The 20,282-nt window shown below is 41.8% G+C and overlaps 1 protein-coding gene across 1 annotated transcript in view; it reads right to left on the bottom strand.

Annotated features, from left to right (window-relative positions):
* ABCA12 (ATP binding cassette subfamily A member 12) overlaps window positions 1-20,282 on the bottom strand; it is a 123,740-nt gene that overhangs the window by 94,231 nt on the left and 9,227 nt on the right. The window contains exons 2-4 of the mRNA XM_081899622.1: window positions 19,821-19,914; window positions 4,691-4,838; window positions 1,189-1,277 (exon numbers count right to left, since the gene is read on the bottom strand). Coding sequence (XP_081755748.1) covers window positions 1,189-1,277; window positions 4,691-4,838; window positions 19,821-19,914 — 331 coding nt within the window. The remainder of the gene's footprint in view (window positions 1-1,188; window positions 1,278-4,690; window positions 4,839-19,820; window positions 19,915-20,282) is intronic.

Raw genomic sequence — 20,282 nt, 5'->3', positions numbered from 1 at the left:
TGCGGATTTTAGAAGCCTGAATCAAGGTAATTATCCAGCCAACAGCCACACACTTGCACTTCCTTCCCAATGCTTCAAAGTAAAGGTAGGATTTCCCCCTCCCTTGCAGTTTTCCCCAGGGAACAACCTCATGTCACGCGCCATCCAAGGTGTTCCCACAAAGATTCTAAAACAACTCCCATTCACTTAAAGGGGTTTCTTCTTCAGCAGAACTTCCTTTCTCCCTTAATGCCACTTTAAGCAAGCCTGTTATCTATCTGATTTCAAACTGGACTATGGGAGCCACAAATTTTTATGGCTTAAAAAACCAATTTCCTGACTTTGCCATAGTCCTGAACAAATTTTTATCGCTCAGAAAATTGATTTTCTGCCTTTGTCTGAGTCCTGAGAAATTTCACTTTCACTTTCCCTTTGGCTCCCTATCCAGCCAATGAGGATACGTGAAGAGAAGGAAGGGCACTTTAGTTTTGTGTGTTGAGGTCCCCAAGACACCCCAAGAAAAACACAATTGATACATAATTTTTGTTTTAGGTTTTTGGCATAATTTTGGCCACAACTTTATTAAAACACAGAAAATGTGAGTGGTTGCTTAGGCAGCGCTAGCAGCAGAGGCTGCTGCCTCTTCCCCCTTCTCTCTCTTTCTCTCCCCCCCCCCCCCGTTGCAGACATGGAAGGAGAAAGGGCCAAAGTTGTTTGAGCTATTTCTAAGCAAATTTACTGAAATCTACACTTCCAACATGGGTTGCCATACGTCTGGACATTGTTTCGAACGGCCGAATCCCAACAATGCCTGAGAAATTCCAGATGTATGGCAACCCTAATATAAAGGCACATACCTGTAACTATTCTGAATAGTTTTAACTAATAAAGCACAATCATATCAATGACCTCCTGGGAATCAAGTCCTACTGAGCTTTCTGGAGCTTGCAGGACATGAGACTGCACACATATCTGGGAATAAGTCCCACTGACGTTTTGCATATACATGTATATAGGCTTCTGCTGTTACTAAGATATCCTCAGCTGCTTAAAATAATTGCTTACTCACTCAAGTACCCAAAGAAAACAAAGCTATTGTTTTAATAGAACTCGCCTGGGCCCTGTTCAAATACTTCTCCTTGGTTATAACATTTATCTGCAGCTAAGAGAGGAAGTTTGCTAAACTCTTAATAGAATCAAATAACCTACCCAATGAACCATTCTTGCTTTTGGGAACAACAGCACTCTGGGATGATGGATGGCTGTCCTTCTCCGGGTTAGCTGACCTTCTCTGTTTTCTGATAAGGAAAAAGGAGTGAGAAGAATCCTGCATCATCACTTATAGTTATCCCTTCACTGAAGCTCCTGGCATTCAACCACTCAGGCCAAGTTCTTCCCACCAAAATGTGAATTTCTTGATAAAGCACTGCCTTTATTTCAAGCAATGGGTTCTTGTTTTGTTTAGAACCATTCTGGAATCAATCTTGATGTTATTTCCATTACGGACAAGCTATATGCTTTTCCCCCGGTGGTCTTTCTCATAGGGTAAGGCAAAAAGAGGATCGGACCAGATCCAAGACTGCAGCTCCATCAGAAGGTAATGCTGCAACGGTATAGCAGAAGCACCCAGGATGTTGCAGGTGCAACCGTTCAAGCCAGCGCACATGGCAGCTCTTCACTGAGACAAATGCTGGTAGAAGTGAGCATGATGAAAGGAAGACTGGGAACAACAGCAAGTCTAACCACAACCTTAATGACAAGATGCAGAGCCCCTGCAACCACAAGGAATCAGCAGAAGCCCCAAAATGTGCTCACCAAGACTCACCATGAGCATGCAGCCTCTAGACAGCAGTTCTCAACCTGTGGGTCCCCAGCTATTGTTGGACTACAACTCCCATCATCCCTGAGTTCTGACCTTGCTCTGACCTAGGGGTGATGGGAGTTGTAGTTCAACAACATCTGGGGACCCACAGGTTGAGAAAGGCTGCTCTAGAAGGTTGCCATGAGAGAATCCAGCTCTCTAACTCTAAAGGTTTTGCCACTTCTGGGCTAAAACCTCGAGTGATTTGTTCATAAAAGCCAAGTGTGTGGAGGGCAGTTTGGGAGATTTTTAATTCACAATTAACTCTCCTATCATATTTCCTCACCTTTCTCTTTCAAGACCTTATATGAATTTCTCATGAATCCTATCTAAGTTAATTGACCAACACCACAAAATCAGGGTCAACCATGTGATGGTCCGCCACTCTCTTTGGTGTACACATTCCATGTGACAAAACAAAAAAAAATCCTTCCAGTAGCACCTTAAAGACCAACTAAGTTAGTTCTTGGTATGAGCTTTCGTGTGCATGCACACTTCTTCAGATACACAGAAGTGTGCATGCACACGAAAGCTCATACCAAGAACTAACTTAGTTGGTCTTTAAGGTGCTACTGGAAGGAATTTTTTTTGTTTTGACTATGGCAGACCAACATGGCTACCTATCTGTAACTGATTCCATGTGACCTTAGGCAGGGATGCAGGGTTAGAGTATTGTAGAGGAGATTCTGGGTGCAGAATAGATGAAACTCAGTGACAGAGCACCTGGTTTGCATGCAGAAGGCCTCAAGTTCCACTCTCAGCATCTCTAGGTAGGGCTGGGAATGTCTCCTGTCTGAAACCTAGGAGAGCTACTGCAAATCAGTGCAGACAACAGAGTCAGGTGGTCAGACTTGGGGTAAGGTAAACTTCCTGTGCGTGGTCTACATCAAAATATTTCAAATCTTAAGAGAGAGTCTCAGAGGAGCAAGGAATGTGCTTGATAAAATTGATCACTTAGTTTTGCTGCAAGCTGATACTATTGTTATGTGTTTGTATGTGCCAGATCCCTCTGATCCCTGGATTCAGCAAGTATTAAAAGCTAATCAAGCCCGGCTAGCTTCCTACAGTTGAGAGAGTTGTGGCGATTCAGAGAGCTATCCGCTAGCTCTGTGGGGATTGTTAATAGCCAGACAGATCGTCTGGGTCTATTACTCACTCTGGAGACAGAGTAACCTAGGATTTATCCTCAAGACACTTGGATCAAAGCTGTTTTTCTGTTGTCTGCACCTTGGACAGGAGCAAGGAAGAGCTGGCAAGCTAAGAAGCAATGCCAATAAAAGAATCTCACCCTCTCTTTTAAAAGCCCTTTAAAACATATTTGGTACAATGAAACTGTGATGAGAATCACACATCCCCTTTCCATCTGCTTGGGGAAATTTATAATTTGAAAATCTGTGAGTACTACCTTTTGTGGCTGAAAAAAGAGAAAGGAAACTAATTGTTAAAGAGTTACAGCAAAGCAGACAGGCTGATTTCTGGTAGACAACAAAAATTAAATCAGATGATAGGAAATCCTCAATCCTTTTACTTTGTTTCTTGCCACTAAAGAACCGTGAGAAGAATAGCCGTGAGAAAGGAGGCAGACAAGAATCTGCTTTTGAAATAACACAGTTACAGCTGCAGAAGTCCAGGACTTTTAAGGGGGAGCATTAAGGTGGATTTAATGTCTAATAAGATCTAGAACATTAAAAGCACCCAATATGGTACCTTTGGATGACCCAGTGACTGTTGGTATTGTTCAGCAGTTGATGGATGAATAATTTAAAATGATCAGATCAATGTTTGATGAAGATAAAGGGAATGATGGGGGGAAATGAGCCAGAGTAGGTCGGAAATGGAAATGGAAAGGAGGAATACACAGAGGCTTCAGACCAAATTGATGAAATGTTGGCAGGACTGGATCAATAAATAATTAAATGGAAAGAAGCAGACGGTGATGCAGAAATGGAAATGATTCCCACACAAGGATTTGGAGAAGTAAAAGATAAAATCACAAATGGTGAATTTGAGAATTATTTGAACTTGGTGCTGATAGAGTTGAGAAGGGGGAAAGATCTGGGACTTCAGTGCTGGCCTGTTCTAGCAGAGAAAAAGTACTCTGCATATGATCTGAATTCAGAGAATGATGGTATTAAAGTTATGGTACTCTCTCTGGGAAAAGACTGGGAAAAACAAAAATGAAAAGTGCTAGAGCAGGAGAGCAGGATGTCACCATAAACATAAACAAAACTGGAAATAGAATATAATAGGAAATAGAACTGAACACACAGAACTGGGCATGAACAAGCAGATTATAACGGGAAGTAAAAATTGAATGTTGATCTAATGTGTGATCACAATGGAGAGACTTTAACATGGATATGGATGTAAGAATTTAGTATTCTGCAATATGGAGTCATGGTGGTCAGAATTAACAGAGGTAAAAAAAATGGTTAACATAATTACAGAACCTATCTTGGAAAAAGAAATGTAGGAAGAAGAAATGAATGATTCTGAGACACCCTGATTTAAAGGAAATATTGTTCAACAGAGAGTGGAGAAGATGGATGTTTGTATGGACTGAAGGTTTAAAATAATTACTATATAAGGAACATGGAAGTTCTCTTACACCTTTTGCTAATGTTTTACTTTTGTTTTCTTCATCTTACTTTTCTCTCTTTCTCTTTTCCCTTTCTTTATTTCTATTGTCTTTTTCACTTCTTTGTTTATTTCTAATTTTATTGTATTATGGAAAAATAATACTTTCTGTTGTTCATCAGGCAAGGGGTTTTCCCAGCTGCCTTGCCCCCACCCTCCATTAGAAGAGACGTTGGCCCCCTTCTTATGTAACAAGAGGACTTACTCCCTTACCTGTTTATGGGTGATACACCATTCAATCTTGGTAGCAGGTCTTCAGGTGTATATGGTGTGCTTTTGCACCTGGCATCTGAACTACAAAGCACGGTTTGAAGAAATGGAAAGAAACCTGCACTGGGAAGGTTCCGGGGGGCGAGATAACCTGGAAAATAGGCAAGAAATAGGTACAAATCAGTATGGCTTGGTGGTATGCATGAGAATCAGTGAAAAATTATGCTCCATTTTTTTATTATTAAAAGTTTCTGATAATGAAGTAAAACAGAACCACACATAGATTAGAAATGAAGGTTTTGACAGCAAATCTAAGAAGAGTGATATTTTTTTCCAGCGGCCACCTCAAAGGGCAGAAGTAAACAAAGCCTTGTGCAGATGGCCAACCAGATCAAGGGGGTCAGACTTCCCAGCCCTGTTCTCCATGAATTCAAGGCCCCATCTGGAGAGGGTCCTGCAGCTTAGGATCCCCTGCGCATGATCTAGAGCCTGTCTTATACAGAGTACAGAAGAAGTGCCCAGGTCCAGGATGAACAAAATAAATCAAGGAAGACTAGAAGAGGCAAGAGTGGATATAGCCACTCAGATTGTTCTAGAAACCTTTATAACATATCATATACTATTCTTTGCTCCTAGTCCTGCCAGACCTGCTCCTTGCCTTGCTGGCCTCTTTGCACCTGGCCTCGAAGGGCCAGGCCTGACTGACTCCACTTGGCTGCTGAAAAGGCCAGAGGCCACCTTCGCTGTGAGTCCAGCAGGACCTGCTTCTCAGGATACCTAGAGACACTTGGTGTGGGGTATTGTTTGGGGTTTTTTGTTGAGGTCAAGATTTAATTTTGGAGATGCTTAATTTTGTTGTTTGGGGTATTTTTAAGATTGATTATTGTTAGCCCTTATTATGACTTATGTAGGGATCACTTAATTTTATTGCATACCTATTGATATGTAATTTATTGGCTATTAAAACTTTTGTTATATTTTTGTGATTATGTAAATCTTTTCATGTTGTAAGCCGCTCAGAGCTTGGTTTAACTGTGGAAAGCCAGCATACAAGTAAACAATGATGATGATGATGAAGTGTAATGGACTGATGAGCATTTGGCATTCTGTTTCCCAGGTTACTTTATCCTTGCCTGGTTTTCTGGATGCAATGCACCAAGGTTTCCCCCCACTATGAACTCTATTACACCCTACTGTAAAAGCTGACTAAATGGTGCACAGAAAAAGTATTCATCCAAAGTCATTAAAATCTATGTCTTTATCGTTGATATTTTAAATATGAGTTAATCCCAATCACATGTGTGGTGGTATGGTTTAAAGTGCATATCAGGTTTGTGCTGAACCAACCTCCTCTTATTCACCTCTCTTTCTCCTGCAGTCTACCCTCAGCCAGCTCCCTTTTGGTACTGGAATCTGGCTGGAGCAACGGCAGATTTAGGGCAGTGCAAGTGGTTCCCCCACAAAGGACACCAAGACGACGAGGCACACAATAATATATTTATATGGGGTACCTACTGAGAAGATCCATTAAAAAGCAACTGTACCAAAATGAATTATTGTGAAAATAAGACATCTTTATGAGTGTTGCCAAATTTTGTCTTCACTCAGGATGCCATATTACCAAAGTCTGTCCCTGCTGGGGGGGAAAGTAAGGAAGGGGTGAGTTCACACTTAGATCATACTCTCAACTGAGGAAAGCTCATGTGTAAATATTCAGGTCTGCTAAGAGCTCATTTAGTTTAGCCTAGTTGGCATGGTGTGGAGAAAAGTTTTTCTCCCTTGTCATACTAGAACTCCTGAACATCCAATGAAGCTGAATCTTGGAAGGTTCAGGGCAGACCGAAAAAACTCCACCTTTGTTGCATGTAGTTAAACTGTTGAATTTGAGTCCACAAGAGGAAGCGATGGCCACCAGTTAGATGGCTTTGAGAGCATCTGGCCCAGCTACAACATAAATCTCTCCCATATCAGTCTCTACAGCCACAACAGGCGCTGTAACTCTCCAACAGTTTGACTTCACCCCTGAAGGCACACTCCTCCATTATTTCCCAAGACAGACAGGTGCCAACAAGATAAATTCATGGAGCAAAAGGCTATCAATGTCCACCAGCCACAATGACCACGTTCTGCCTCCACTGTCCAGGCTCTAGGCCTCTGAATGCCAGGTGCCGGGAATCCCAAATGGTTCTGCTTGCATGTTTCTCATAGACATCTAGCTGGCCACTGTGAGAACAGGATGCTGGCCTCTTCCAGCAGGATTCTTCTTATGACCCTTGAGAATTCAGCCAGAAACGACTTGTTTACTCCTCCATAGTCCTTTATATTAATAAAGGAGAGGACTATGGGGTGTTAACTCTGCTTTAGAGTTGAAAATTACAAATGAAGTCTACCTATTAATTAATGACTGTTGGAAAGCAAAGCAACAATGATTGCACAGTTACCTTCCTGTTCTAGAAGTGGATTCAGATGTAATTAAAGTAACATAACATTAAAATGACAAAGCAGTTAATTAGTGCCTTCTTAGGGTAGAACATCAGTCGTGGACAAAGGGGTTCAGAGACCGGAGATATAGATAGATAGATTATTTGCAGGTTTTCCTGATGGTGGTTGCAACATGAAACCATGGAGGTTTGCTATTTATATCATGTAAGGACAGTAAGTTTTGTTTATGCAAGCATTTCTGCTCTATCTTTCTGTCCCATGACTGAAAAATCTATATATACAATAAGAAAAATACAGGAAAAACCATAATTGTAGCCAACAAATAAAAGCAAAGAGTGTCCAATATGCAATCCCTGAAACAACAACAAGGAGAGAGTATAAAACTGGGGGAATTAAAATATATATAAAACACTCAAATGGCTTTAAATACAAAAAATACAGGAAAATTAAAAATTAAATCAAGGTTAAATGCAAAATTTTGTTCCACCAAAAGATAAGGAACAGAATAGCAAGTAAGAACATAGCAGTTCATAGGAACATCAGTTTCAGATTCTCACAGCACAACACATGTTTATTCAGAACTCCCTCTGAGTTCATTGAAACTTCATAGAAAGTTTTAAGTTTGCAGTCTAAGGCAGGAATCTCTAACTATTTTGACCACTGAGGAGATTCCTTAAGGGCTGTCAGACCTCTATTTGAAGGAGGCCTCCAAGGTGGGGCACATGGTTCTTCCTCTCTCCATTTTATCCTCATAACAAGCATCACTCCTGAGTAGGGATGATAATCTGGTCTCCCAAGTCTCCAGCACTCAAAACTACTATTTTAAGTACCCTGACCCCAAGTGGGCCTGGGCAATGTATTGAGGGGCAGACTGAGATGGCGGCTTCACTCAGCAGTATATTGCGAGTGAAACCGCTGCCACTCCTGAGTTCCTCTACCACCAGTGCCCAGTGCACCAAAAGAGAAACAAGCTGTAGCCGGGAGCTGGAAGCAGAGGGACTTAGGAGCGGCAGCAGTTAGTGATCTACCGTGGAGTAAAGCCACCATCCCACTCTGCCCTCATACCAACGCAGATGGAGATACAAGCTACAAGGTTGAGGAGTGTGCGACTGCCCTTGCCTCAGCCAAGCAGTTTTATGGAGCCGGTGGTGGCGTGCAGGCTCCATGAAACTGCTCCATTGAGGGGCGCACGGTTGCCGCTCCCGTCAGCCGAGCAGTTAATGGAGCACCCAGCCTGCTGCTGGCTCGTGCAAGCCAGTGGCGGGGTGGGGGCTCTGTTAAAGTGCTCCCTTCTCCCAGCTGAAGGAGCCTCAATGCTTCTCCGGCTTGCTAACAAGCCAGAGAAGCATAAGGCTTCACGCCCCTAGCTGAGCAACCCTAATGCTTCTCCTGCTCGCGTGCAAGTTGGAGAAGGATTGGGGCTACTCAGGTGAGGAGCGGGAGGCTTTGTGCTCTCTAGCTGAGCAGCCCCAATCCTTCTCCTGCTCTCATGCAAGGTGGAGAAGGATGGGGTTGGTTAGATGGTGAGCATGAAGCTGTTGCTCCCTGGCGCTTTGAGGCGCTGGGGTGAAACCACCTTGGCGATCTCACCCTGATGCCTCAGCGCTGTGGTAGGAAGCAGGGTTTTGAACATCGCAATGTACCGCTAGATCATGATGTTTGCCTAGCAATACATTGTGATGTAGAAAACCTGACATTGTCCAGCCCTAATCCCAAACACAAAAGGCCTTTGTAGATTAAAATCAGCACACTGAATTGTGCTTGGAGATGCGCAAGCTTTAGGCGTCTGCTGTTCTGTAACTGCACAGCTATTCAGTGGCATAGCATGTGTTGCCAGAGTCTGGGACCTTGCAGGGGAGGGAAAAGGATGGAATACGCATGCACATGCAACTGCCTAATTGCATCCACATCACACAGGAGATCATAGCCACAGAGATAAGAAAAGAGAAGTCAATCTGTTGTCTGTGGAGGTCACTTCCTGTAATGGCTTGGCTCTCCCACAGAAGCGAAGCGAGACACTGGAAGTAATTATCTCAGGTTTATTGCTCAGACACATAAATCACTCCTTCACTCTGTGTCTGACTCCAAGTTTGCAGTTGCCGAGTCTAAACTCTGCCCCTTCCTCTTCCTCCAAAAGAGAAAAAGCCCTTTCGCTTTTGCTCTTTCCCTCTCCTCTCACTGACCCTTTCACGCCTTCGAGTTTTGGGGCTGGCTATTTCCGGCCTCTCCCTCTCTGTTTATGAGCTGAAACTGTTAGTCTGTGTATCTCTGCTCTGGCGCCCCTTTCCTTGTCCACTATGCCCAGGGATCAGGTTACTGTCGCCATCTGCTGCCAGCTCTCTGTTCTCTGTCAGGCAGCCAGGCTGGCCCTCCTCCTTCCCACATCCCACATTCTCTCTTTCTCTGGCCTCATTCCCAGCCTCTATCAGCTCCAGAATGAAGCTGACACTTCCTGGTTCTCATGGAGAAGCTGTTTTCAGCGGACCAGCTGACAGAGGCACATGCCTGTATTAAGGCAGCACCGAGTGTTGAAATTTTGCACCCGGGTCAATGCCCCCTCTGCCCCCTTTTGCTACGCCACTGCAGCTATTCAAGCAGACACAGAACCCCTCAGACAACCTGTTACTTTACAAATGCGGAGCTGAGATATCCCACATTAATACTGTGAGGGTGAAAACTCACCTTGGTCACTATCAATGGAAAACATGGCAACAGACAATATGTTCTGGGTTCTGCCTAAGACTGAAAAGGCCATGTTTGGGGATAGCCTTCCTCTATGCTAGTGTTATATTAGCTCTGCTCAGCATGGACAATGGTCAGGAATAATGGGAACTATAATTCAAACACCTGAGAGCATTAGGCTGGACAACTCTGCTTTAGGAGGATAACACACTTAGGTAACACTGGTTTTCTTCAGAGTTATTGATCACAAATGTTTGTTTTTAAAGGGTATTTTTTTATCATTATTAGAATTGATTTTTAAAGGAATCTTCAACTTCCCAACATTAAGCAAGGGAGTATGTTCCTGATTAGATCTTTCTTTCCAAGCACCAGAAACGCTTCCCCTCCTTGCCACCACAGCGCTTGAACTGCCTTTCTGCCCACACCACCCAGATCAATTCTGCTTCCAAGTCATACGCAAATTTCTTCACTGATCTCTGGGATGCTGTGGAAGAAGCAGAGACCTACATTTTCCTCCCACTGCACCTCACACCCAGAGCTTCTTCCTGCGCAAAGTGTCTCGTGCATCCCAGAAAGTCAGGTGCTCTTGCTTAGAGGCTGAGAGAAACAATCCCTCAAAAATGCTGCTTCACTCCTCCATTCTTGTAATTCTAATAACTTCAGGATCTGTTTTCTAGCATTTATTAAAGTATGACGGATCTAAGAAATTAAAACTGGCTGTCAACTGAGGTTGAAAATAAAATTAGTGGAACTGAGCCTTCAAACACATCCCGTTCTTGGGACTTCCGGTCGGCGCCAGCGTTAATGGCGGTCCTTGCTTCAAGCTCTGAAGCAGGACTGCTCCGTAAGTTCGGGTCTGTCCCGCTACGGCGAGCGGGGGACCCCTAAAATCACAGGCGCTGAAGCCTGTGGACAAGGAGATTCGGTGGGCACCTTTGCGCCCCCCGGTATCGTGAAAGAGCCTTTTTAAAGGCTCCGGAACGGCACCGGGTGTGAGCGCGGTGCTGAGGATCGTAACCCAGCTTGCGGAGCGAAGCCGCGTCGCCATTAACGGAGAGCGCCGATTCCTTCCTGAAACGACTAATTGGCAACAACAACCCGTGAGTAAGAACGGCAAATATAAAGTTAACGGACTCAGTAAATTAAGAAGATTTGGCTGAAAACGGGAAGGCGAAAAAGTAAGGAAGTCAGCCTCCCGGAACTGCACGACTTAAGTAGCAATGAAAGGAACTAGCTATATTTAAAAGGAACCCTTATTTTGAAAACTGTTAAGCCTGACATCTGAGGTGATCTCTCCCCCTTTTTTTTTGAGCGGGAGAGGGGGGGAAGAAGATTGACTGAATTTAACCTGCTAACTGAGAGAGAGTTTAGAAAGGAAAACTCTCCGCTGTCGATACCCCTGGCCGGGCTGCCTGAGAGGTGAGCGCCTGGAGAGAACTGTCAAAAGAAAGCGGCGCTACAAAGTAAGATCCCTTTTGAAACAAAAGTATTGGGACTTTAGAGGGCAAAATTTGTAACTTTTCAGTAGCAACAAAGTAAGACTGTTGGATAAACTTTTTCTTTTGGGACTTTGCATGGCTTTTGGCTCCCCTGTCTCTTTGTTACAGTTATTTGGATACAACTTCTCCCTCTAGAGGACTAAAACAGAAAATCAAGGCAGGAAAGTGGGACTTTCCATTTACAACTTTCCTGTGTGAATGACCTTGAGATGAGCACTCCACTGGAAGAGATATCAACAAGAAGCAAAACAAAACAAGCTCAAAAGCAAGCTCAAAAAAGAGGCTCTTTAACAGGAGCTACAGCTGCACAGGAAAAAGGCACATCGGCATCAATGGATTCTATGACACAGGCTCTGCTCAGAATAAATCAATCCTTAGAAGCACTTACCAAGCAATCAACAGAGAACTCTAAGAAACTGACGGAGCTGACAACAAGACTTGACCTGAACACAACGGCAATATCTTCAAATACTGACTCTATTAACCGTTTAATTCAGGAAAGTACTGAGACAAGGAGAATAGCTGAGACCGCTAGGAGCACTGCCGAGGAAACCAGGGGAAAATTTGCACCTATTGCAAAGAAAGTACATGAACACGATGCTACTTTGGCACTTTTGGAATTGGAGAGAAAAAGCAAGAACCTGAAATTAAGATTGGTACCAGAGGAGGAAGAGGACAACCTTGGGGAATTTCTCACAGACAAATTCCAAGAATTCTGGACGGATGAGTTGGAAGGAGAGGAAGATGAATTTGCAATAACCACAGCCTTCCGGATTGGCAGGAAACAAGGCAAGAAACCAAGGGACTGTTTAATCACGTTGAGATCCAAAGAAGAAAGGGATAAATTATTGAACCTTCACTTCCAGAAGGCTTTGATCATCAAAAATTCCCAAATACAGATCTTCAAAGATATCCCTAAACACTTTTTGGAAGTTAGGGCCCAATTTAAAGACCTAGTGGACCTACTGAAAGCAAATAACATCCGATTCAGGTGGGAGTTCCCACAGGGGTTGTCCTTTAACTTCAAAGGGAAGAAAATTAAAATCAAAACAATCCATGAGAAAGATCAATTCCTCGAAAGAAACGCTGAGGATTTCCAAAAAGGAACCGTGACTGAGAGGGAGGTATTGGATATAACAAACTTATCATTTGGCCTGACCCCAGCACCGACAGACGAGGAGCAAGCACTTGGAGCAGTCGGTGGAAAAGAAGCCCAGTAACAAAATGTCTCTGCAACTTCTGAGTTGGAATTGTAATGGTCTGAACCACCCCCGAAAAAGAGGTCAAGTATTTCACATATTAAAGAAAGAACATCTAGATGTAATATGTCTGCAAGAAACCCACATTGCCAGGATACATAGAAAATTACTGATAAACAAGAGATTAGGACTGGAATTCATTTCGTCAGACAAAGTTAAGAAAAGAGGGGTAGTGATGTATGTTAAAGAAAGATTAGAACCAAAAATGATCTTTAAGGATGAACAAGGAAGATATCTGGCAGTGGAAATTCAAATACATGGAGAAAAGATCTTGATTGTAGGAGTTTATGCACCTAACGAGGGGAAGGCAGAGTTCTTTAAGAAGTTGCATGAGACTTTAATGGACTATATGGACTTTAAAATCATAATGATGGGCGATATGAACGGAGTCGTCTCCACAAACATGGACAAAGCGCAAAGACAAATAATTTCTAAAGATGGGAGATTACCAAAGACCTTTTTCGAGCTGACTGATACCATGGACTTGATTGATATTTGGAGAACAAGGAACCCCCTGGAAAGAGAGGGGACCTTCTTCTCTGAAGCAAAGATGACCTGGACCAGGATTGACCAAATTTGGATCTCTAGCAATCTGGCACCAAGGGTTAAAAAGACAGAAATCTGCCCAAAAACCTGCTCCGATCATAACGCAATAAGGATGGACATGAAACTGACAACAGCTGGAAACTTCAGATGGAGAATGAATGACACCCTATTTGGAGATGATGCTATTTACAAAAAGGCCCAAAAGACATTGAAAGACTACTTCGAGGTGAATTTAAGATCAGATGTGGAAAGAAGAATAGTGTGGGATGCTAGCAAGGCCGTGATGCGTGGTTTCCTAATCCAACAAAATTCTATAAAAAGGAAAAAACAGAATGAGAGAAAAGAAAAAATTTGGGAACAGATGAAAGAAGGAGAAAAGAAATTGAGATCTAAACCCAAGTCTCAAGAGATTTTAAGAGAAATAAAGTACCAACAAACCCAGTATATGGAACTGATAAATCAAGAAATAGAATGGAAAATAAAACAAATGAGGCAAAAGACTTTTGAGTCAGCAGATAAATGTGGGAAACTGCTGTCATGGCAATTGAAAAAGAGGCAAAAGCTGAACACGGTAACATCCCTCGAGGTAGAGGGGAAACTCATCAGTAAACCAAATGAGATCAGTAATTGTTTTCAAAGTTTTTTTAAGAAATTATATGCACAAGGGCCAAAGAATGAACAAGAGATAGAAGATTTTATTAAAAAATATGGACTTTCAAAGATTAGTGAAAATAATAAAAGGATTTTGAATGAGAAAATTACAGACCAAGAAATAGAGGGTGCCATTCAGGGTATGCAATTGGGGAAATCACCAGGACCAGATGGATTGACCGCGAGGTATTACAAAGCACTTAAGGAATGGTTAATACAACCGTTGAAAGAAGTGTGTAATCAAATCATGGAGGGGAAAAAGGCTCCTGAATCGTGGAAGCAAGCATTTATCTCACTCATACCGAAAACAGAAACTGAGAAGCACCAAGTTAAGAACTACCGCCCTATCTCACTATTAAATGTGGATTATAAAATCTTTGCAGACATTTTAGCAAAAAGATTGAAAAAAGTGTTATTGGATGAGATTCATAAAGACCAAACAGGCTTTCTCCCAGGGAGATATATGTCAGACAATGTGAGGAACATTATAGACATTTTGGAGCTTTTAGAGACGAACATAAACAGAAAAGCAGTTTTGATCTTTGTGGACGCGGAGAAAGCCTTTGACAACGTTAGTTGGAGTTTTATGAAGAAGAATCTGCAAGGGATGGGGGTAGGCCAAAAATTTGAAAATGGTATAGGTGCAATATACTCTGAGCAAAAGGCTAAATTAATTGTGAATGGTATGGTGATGGATGAGATCCCGATAGAAAAAGGGACACGACAGGGATGCCCAATATCCCCCCTATTGTTTATATCGGTCCTGGAGGTACTGTTAAACATGATTAGAAGAGACCAGCTGGTGGAAGGGATACAGCTCGGAGCTAAACATTATAAGTTAAGAGCATTTGCAGATGACTTAGTTTTGACTTTGCAAAAACCAGAAGCCAGTACAAAAAGGGTATTGGAACTTATTGAAAAATTTGGTCAAGTGGCAGGTTTTAAATTAAACAAACAGAAGACAAAGGTGTTGGGAAAAAATTTAACAATGGAGGAAAAAGATAGCTTCCAAAGGGAAACGGGTTTGGAAATAACAAAAAAAGTGAAATATCTGGGGGTGAATTTAACATCTAAGAATATGAATCTGTTTAAGGACAATTATGAGAAATGTTGGTTGGAAGTGAAGAAAGATCTTGACATTTGGTCTAGACTAAGACTCTCCTTGTTAGGCCGAATTGCTGTTATTAAGATGAACGTATTGCCGAGAGTGTTGTTTCTGTTCCAGACACTACAAATTTTGGACAAGATGGACTGTTTCAAGAAGTGGCAGAAAGATATATCTAAATTTGTCTGGCAGGGCAAAAAACCCAGAATAAAATTTAAGATTTTAACTGACTCAAAGGATAGAGGGGGCTTTGCTCTGCCGGACTTAAGACTTTACTATGAGGCAGCAGCATTTTGCTGGCTGAAACAATGGCTACTTCTTGAGAATACAGATGTCTTGGATTTGGAGGGATATGATAATAACTTCGGCTGGCATGCATACTTGTGGTATGACAAGGTAAAGGTTCATAGAGGCTTTAAAAACCACATTGTCAGAAAAGCATTATATAATGTATGGATTCGTTATAAGGATTTGTTGGAAAATAAAACCCCCAGGTGGTTGTCACCCATGGAAGCCAAGGCGGTAAAAAAACTTAATATGGAATCAGATTGGCCAAAATATTATGAAATTATAGAATACGATGGTGAAAAGCCTAAATTACAGAGCTTTGAGAAACTAAAATCTAAAGTTCGAGACTGGTTACATTATCATCAGATTAATGAGACATTTAAGCAAGACAGGAGAATAGGATTTCAGAAGGAGAGGTCAAAGTTAGAAACAGAGCTATTGGAATCCAATACTAAGAATTTGTCTAAAATGTATAATTTGTTGCTGAAATGGAACACTCAAGATGAAACAGTAAAGTCAGCAATGATTAAGTGGGCACAGGATATCGGACATGATATTATGTTTGCAGACTGGGAACAGTTATGGACCACAGGCATCAAATTTACGGCATGTAGTGCCTTAAAAGAGAACATAATGAAAATGATCTATAGGTGGTACATGACCCCAGTCAAGCTTGCAAAGATATATCATCTGCCCAATAACAAGTGCTGGAAGTGTAATGAATGTGAAGGAACCTTTTATCATCTTTGGTGGACCTGTCCAAGAATTAAGGCCTACTGGGAAATGATCTATAATGAAATTAAGAAGGTCCTAAAGTGGACATTTGCAAAGAAGCCGGAGGCCTTTCTCCTGGGCATGGTCGATCAAACGATTCCAAAGAAAGATAGAACTTTTTTCATGTATGCAACCACGGCAGCAAGAATTCTTCTAGCAAAGTATTGGAAGACTCAAGAGCTACCTACTCTGGAAGAATGGCAGATCAAGGTGATTGAATATATGGGACTAGCAGAGATGACCGGCAGAATCCGCGACCAGAGGAGAGAGACGGTGGAAGAGGACTGGAAAAAATTTAAAGTGTATCTTAAGAATTTTTGTAAAATTTTGGAATGAGAAGATGTCAAGGGCTATGAAATTAGAGAATTTATAGCTGTTAAAATCTAAACTTAAGAAAATTTAAAGAAAGTTGTTCTTTTAAAATTGAAAGAAGGATTGCTCAAAGCTAATTTAAAAAATAAGGGTGCAGTGATGGGAAGGTTTGGGGAAGTCATGTATGTTTGTTTGTATGTTTTTCTTTTTCTTTTTCTATTTTGTTGTCTATTTTGTTTTCTATACTGTTTAAAATGAATAAAAAATTTTATAAAGGCAAACACATCCCGTTCTTGGTCCTGAAAATCATAATCTTTAAGCATGTTTCCCAAACCCTTATCTTCACAATGAGGCTTAGGGTCTAGTGCTCACTGAGACAGTAAATCTGCCTCTAGGCTGTACTATTTTAGAAGGCAGATGGACACAGAAAACTAGTCTTCCTTTTTAATTTTTTATTTATGCATTTTCACAAACTTAGTATACACATCTTACATTTTCATTCTCTTATTTCTTTTAAAGGACTTCTACCTCCACCTCTCCATGGTTCTTTATTTATTCTTTTTTTCCCCTGCATATCCTTTTTAAGCCACCCAATTAATTATATATATTTGCAGTAGTGTTTTTGACTGCTGTTCATATTTCTAACCCTTCTTGGAAATTTATTCTTTATTGTATCTCTTTCAATACATGGTAGTTTTCTATCTGTAGATCTGTAAGCTGGTATAGCCTAGGCACAGATTTACTTCTTCATAGAGAGCAAGGTCCCAGTATTGCATTGCATAGCATTCAGAGCTGGCTCTACCATTCGGCAGAGTGAGGCAACCACCTCAGGCAGCTGGTTATGGGTATCATGAAAGGGTAGCAAAGTGATAGTTCTTTTATTCATTTTATAACCAGAGTGAGGTGCTTGTGGAGTTTTCTACCATAAGTGCCAGAATAACTCATTGGTGTTTTTATTCACCATTTCGGGTTTTACTTTGGTTTTATTCAGCTGCTGTTTTATTCTGTTCTAGACATTGAACTGATGTCTTTTTTCTCCATATGATATGGTTTTAACTTTCACTGTAAACTGTCCAGAGTCCAATACCATTCGTATCTCACTCTCATGACAAGATAAGTTCTCCTGCACATGCTGCCTTGCAAGTCCTGACATACCCCATTCTACACGCCACTATAGTACACTTGTCGACTAAAAATTCAAAAACTGAGAATAATTCTGCAACACAAAGTACATAAACTATGATAATTTTAAATTTGACAGCGTATTTGAGTTTCCTTGATACAGAGCTGGGAGTGGGGTAGGGCAGGGATTGGCATATAATAGGTAGGAGCTGATTATTCCAGTAATAGAGTGCTTTAAAGTTCTGAATGCATGTATCCTGAAAATAACTTACATAAGTTAGGTTTTAGAACCGCGGGGCTTTAACCTTGATGCACACCTCAGGTAGCGGTTCAGGATAGGTAGTGGATTGTGCCCCCATCTGTGCCCCTTCCTGAGGGTGACATATTTTGGATCTGTGCCCCTTCCTGAGGGTGAGGCAGTGTAGGTGAGGAGACCCTGGAAGTTACCTGTGCCACTGCCCCTTAGCCATGACAGAGGCAAATCCTGTTAAAAGTTAACTTTACAAGCTTTGCCACCAGCACAGCAAAATGATGGTAGTACACTCATAGGACCCCTTCCTTGGTGTGGCATGGATAGCCCTGGCACAACAGCAGATCAGGGAGAAAGGAGAGGGGAAAATATTGGTGACAGTGGGGAGGAAGAGGTGTGGGAGGGGAAGCACACCAAGCTGAGGCTTAGTTGCCTGGAGCAAGAAAACAGCAGGTGTAACCTGGCTATCTTCTGCAAGCATAGACAACATGAATGACTCTGGCCCTCTAGGTAATCTCCAAAATATGTAGATCTCCAAAATATGTAGATGTCTTCTTATTTCATAACACAACCCATTTCTGTTTGTTTTGGGGAGGACAGGGGGGCTGGTCATGCCTAAAAACATTAGGAATACTACAGTTACAGTCTCCAAGGTAATCCCCTACTTTACCGTGTGGAGATCTTGAGAGACCAGCTCTGCTGAGCTGGGTTGTTGGTATACGAACGTCTAGCAAACAGTGGAAATTGGGAGAGGAGTGTTATTGGAGTGTTACCACCACCACACCTTCCAAAAATGTTCTAATGAGCGTCCACACTAGTGGTTACCGAAAATATACAATGGCTATTTCTCCTGATTGGATTCCCCACAGTAAGAGGCATCATCTGAATTAAACATACCAAAAATAAGAAGTGCAGAATGGCGTTTTGGTGACAACATCATTTAGTCACTGCAAAAAAGCTTGTGTGCGTGAGCAGCACTGATTCCACAATAACCTCCTGTCTGGGAGCAATCCAAGCCTGCATTGATTTTTTCTCCTCCAGGGAGCAAAGCAGCTGGGTGGGGTTTTTAGCAGACAAATGTCCAATGTAAAAAGATTAAGTAGCTCCTCTCCCTGCCCCATCAAATTTAGACACCTGCCATGGTGCAGTTATACTACCCCCAGTTTATTATTTTAAGATTACCCAGCCCTCCATCTCTGGTAAGCAAAGAAATGAAGTCCATGGTCCAATTCTTTCTAATAAGGAGATGGGAAAATTTGGTGATACCTTCCACTCTACATAACCATCTTCCTCTGCTCCGGAAGATGTCAAACCTGTCATGGCTGTGATTAGCTGGAAATTGCCAGACTAACGTGGGTTCTGAGCCCTTAAAGATGAACTGTAGCCATGCAGTTTATTTTTCCCTGTTGAACTCCCCAACTGCAGCTAATGCTGGAAGTGTCCAGCAGTGACCATTGAGACTAAGTTGTACAATGTCAGTTTGGATTAAGTGTAGGATTAGTTAGAAAAATATTCTGGTATAGTGTTTTACCTCAATATTGAATTGCACAATTGCTAATTCTTCTCTTTTTTTTTTTAATATCATGCAGAGACCAGAAACTATTAGCTAACAGGAGAAGGATCTTGTTCAACTAGTTTCATGCTGCTACAGGCACTGTTCCTTGTTCCTACAATTCTAGGTGAGCTTGCAAAATAAATAGCTTGCTCTATGTGAGCGTAAATTGAGAGAGAGATGCTGAAGAAACTATTAAGAAACATTCCAGCAAACAGGTTATACCAACCTGACCTTGAATATAGTAAATTCAGATTATCTCTTAAGCGTTTTTGATTTCACACACATGCCGGTGTCATCCAAAAGGAGAGGGTGTGGCACCTCTACACTTCCCAAATTATGCTTAGAATCAGTGCATAAAGTCCCCATTGACAAAACCATCACACAAAATTGGGCACCTAACTTTGCTGATAATAGGCAGATTGGGGAGAGAGGCAGTAGACAGAAAACACCCTTCTGGGACAATGGTATCTAAGAAACTATTAAAAGCTTTTTCTTCCCAGAGTATGTTTAGCCCAGAAAAGAGGAGATTGAGAGGAGAAATGATAGTTATCTTCAAATAGCTAAAGCTTCTAGAAGTAAAGGACCTGAGCCTTTTCTACAGCAATACAAATCCCATATCCATCTTTAAAGGGGGATCAAGTTACTCACAGTTTGGCTGGGCTTCTGGAGGAAATCTGGTTCGTATGATGGCCATAAGGATGAATAAAAACACAGGCCATGCAATTAATGTGAATGACCAAACCTGTGAGAGAGAAGCAGGGGCAGTATGAATCCTTGTTAAATGGTTAAAAGTGTATGTCAGTAACATAAAAGGAAAATCTGTTCAACAAAGCAACTCACACACATACGGTATATCAAACATCAGCTTTCCAATTCTCCTTCTACCAGAATCCAATGCATTCACAAATAATCACTAGAAACCTTATTTTTTTTGTGGTCCTACTTGTCCTAGCCTTCAGTGGTAGGGAATCTGCCTTGCAGAGAGAAATCCTAGGTTCAGGTAGAAAGCATCTCCAGGTAGAAATAAAAAGTTCTGCCTGAAACATTGAGTGGCCACTGCTCGCCAGTGTAGATCATACTTGGCTAGACCAATTGGACCAATAGTCTCAC

This window comes from Podarcis melisellensis, assembly GCF_964234715.1.
Source record: "Podarcis melisellensis genome assembly, chromosome: 1".
NCBI classification, from domain to species: Eukaryota; Metazoa; Chordata; class Lepidosauria; order Squamata; family Lacertidae; genus Podarcis; species Podarcis melisellensis.
This window is presented reverse-complemented; position numbering and strand designations above follow the sequence as displayed.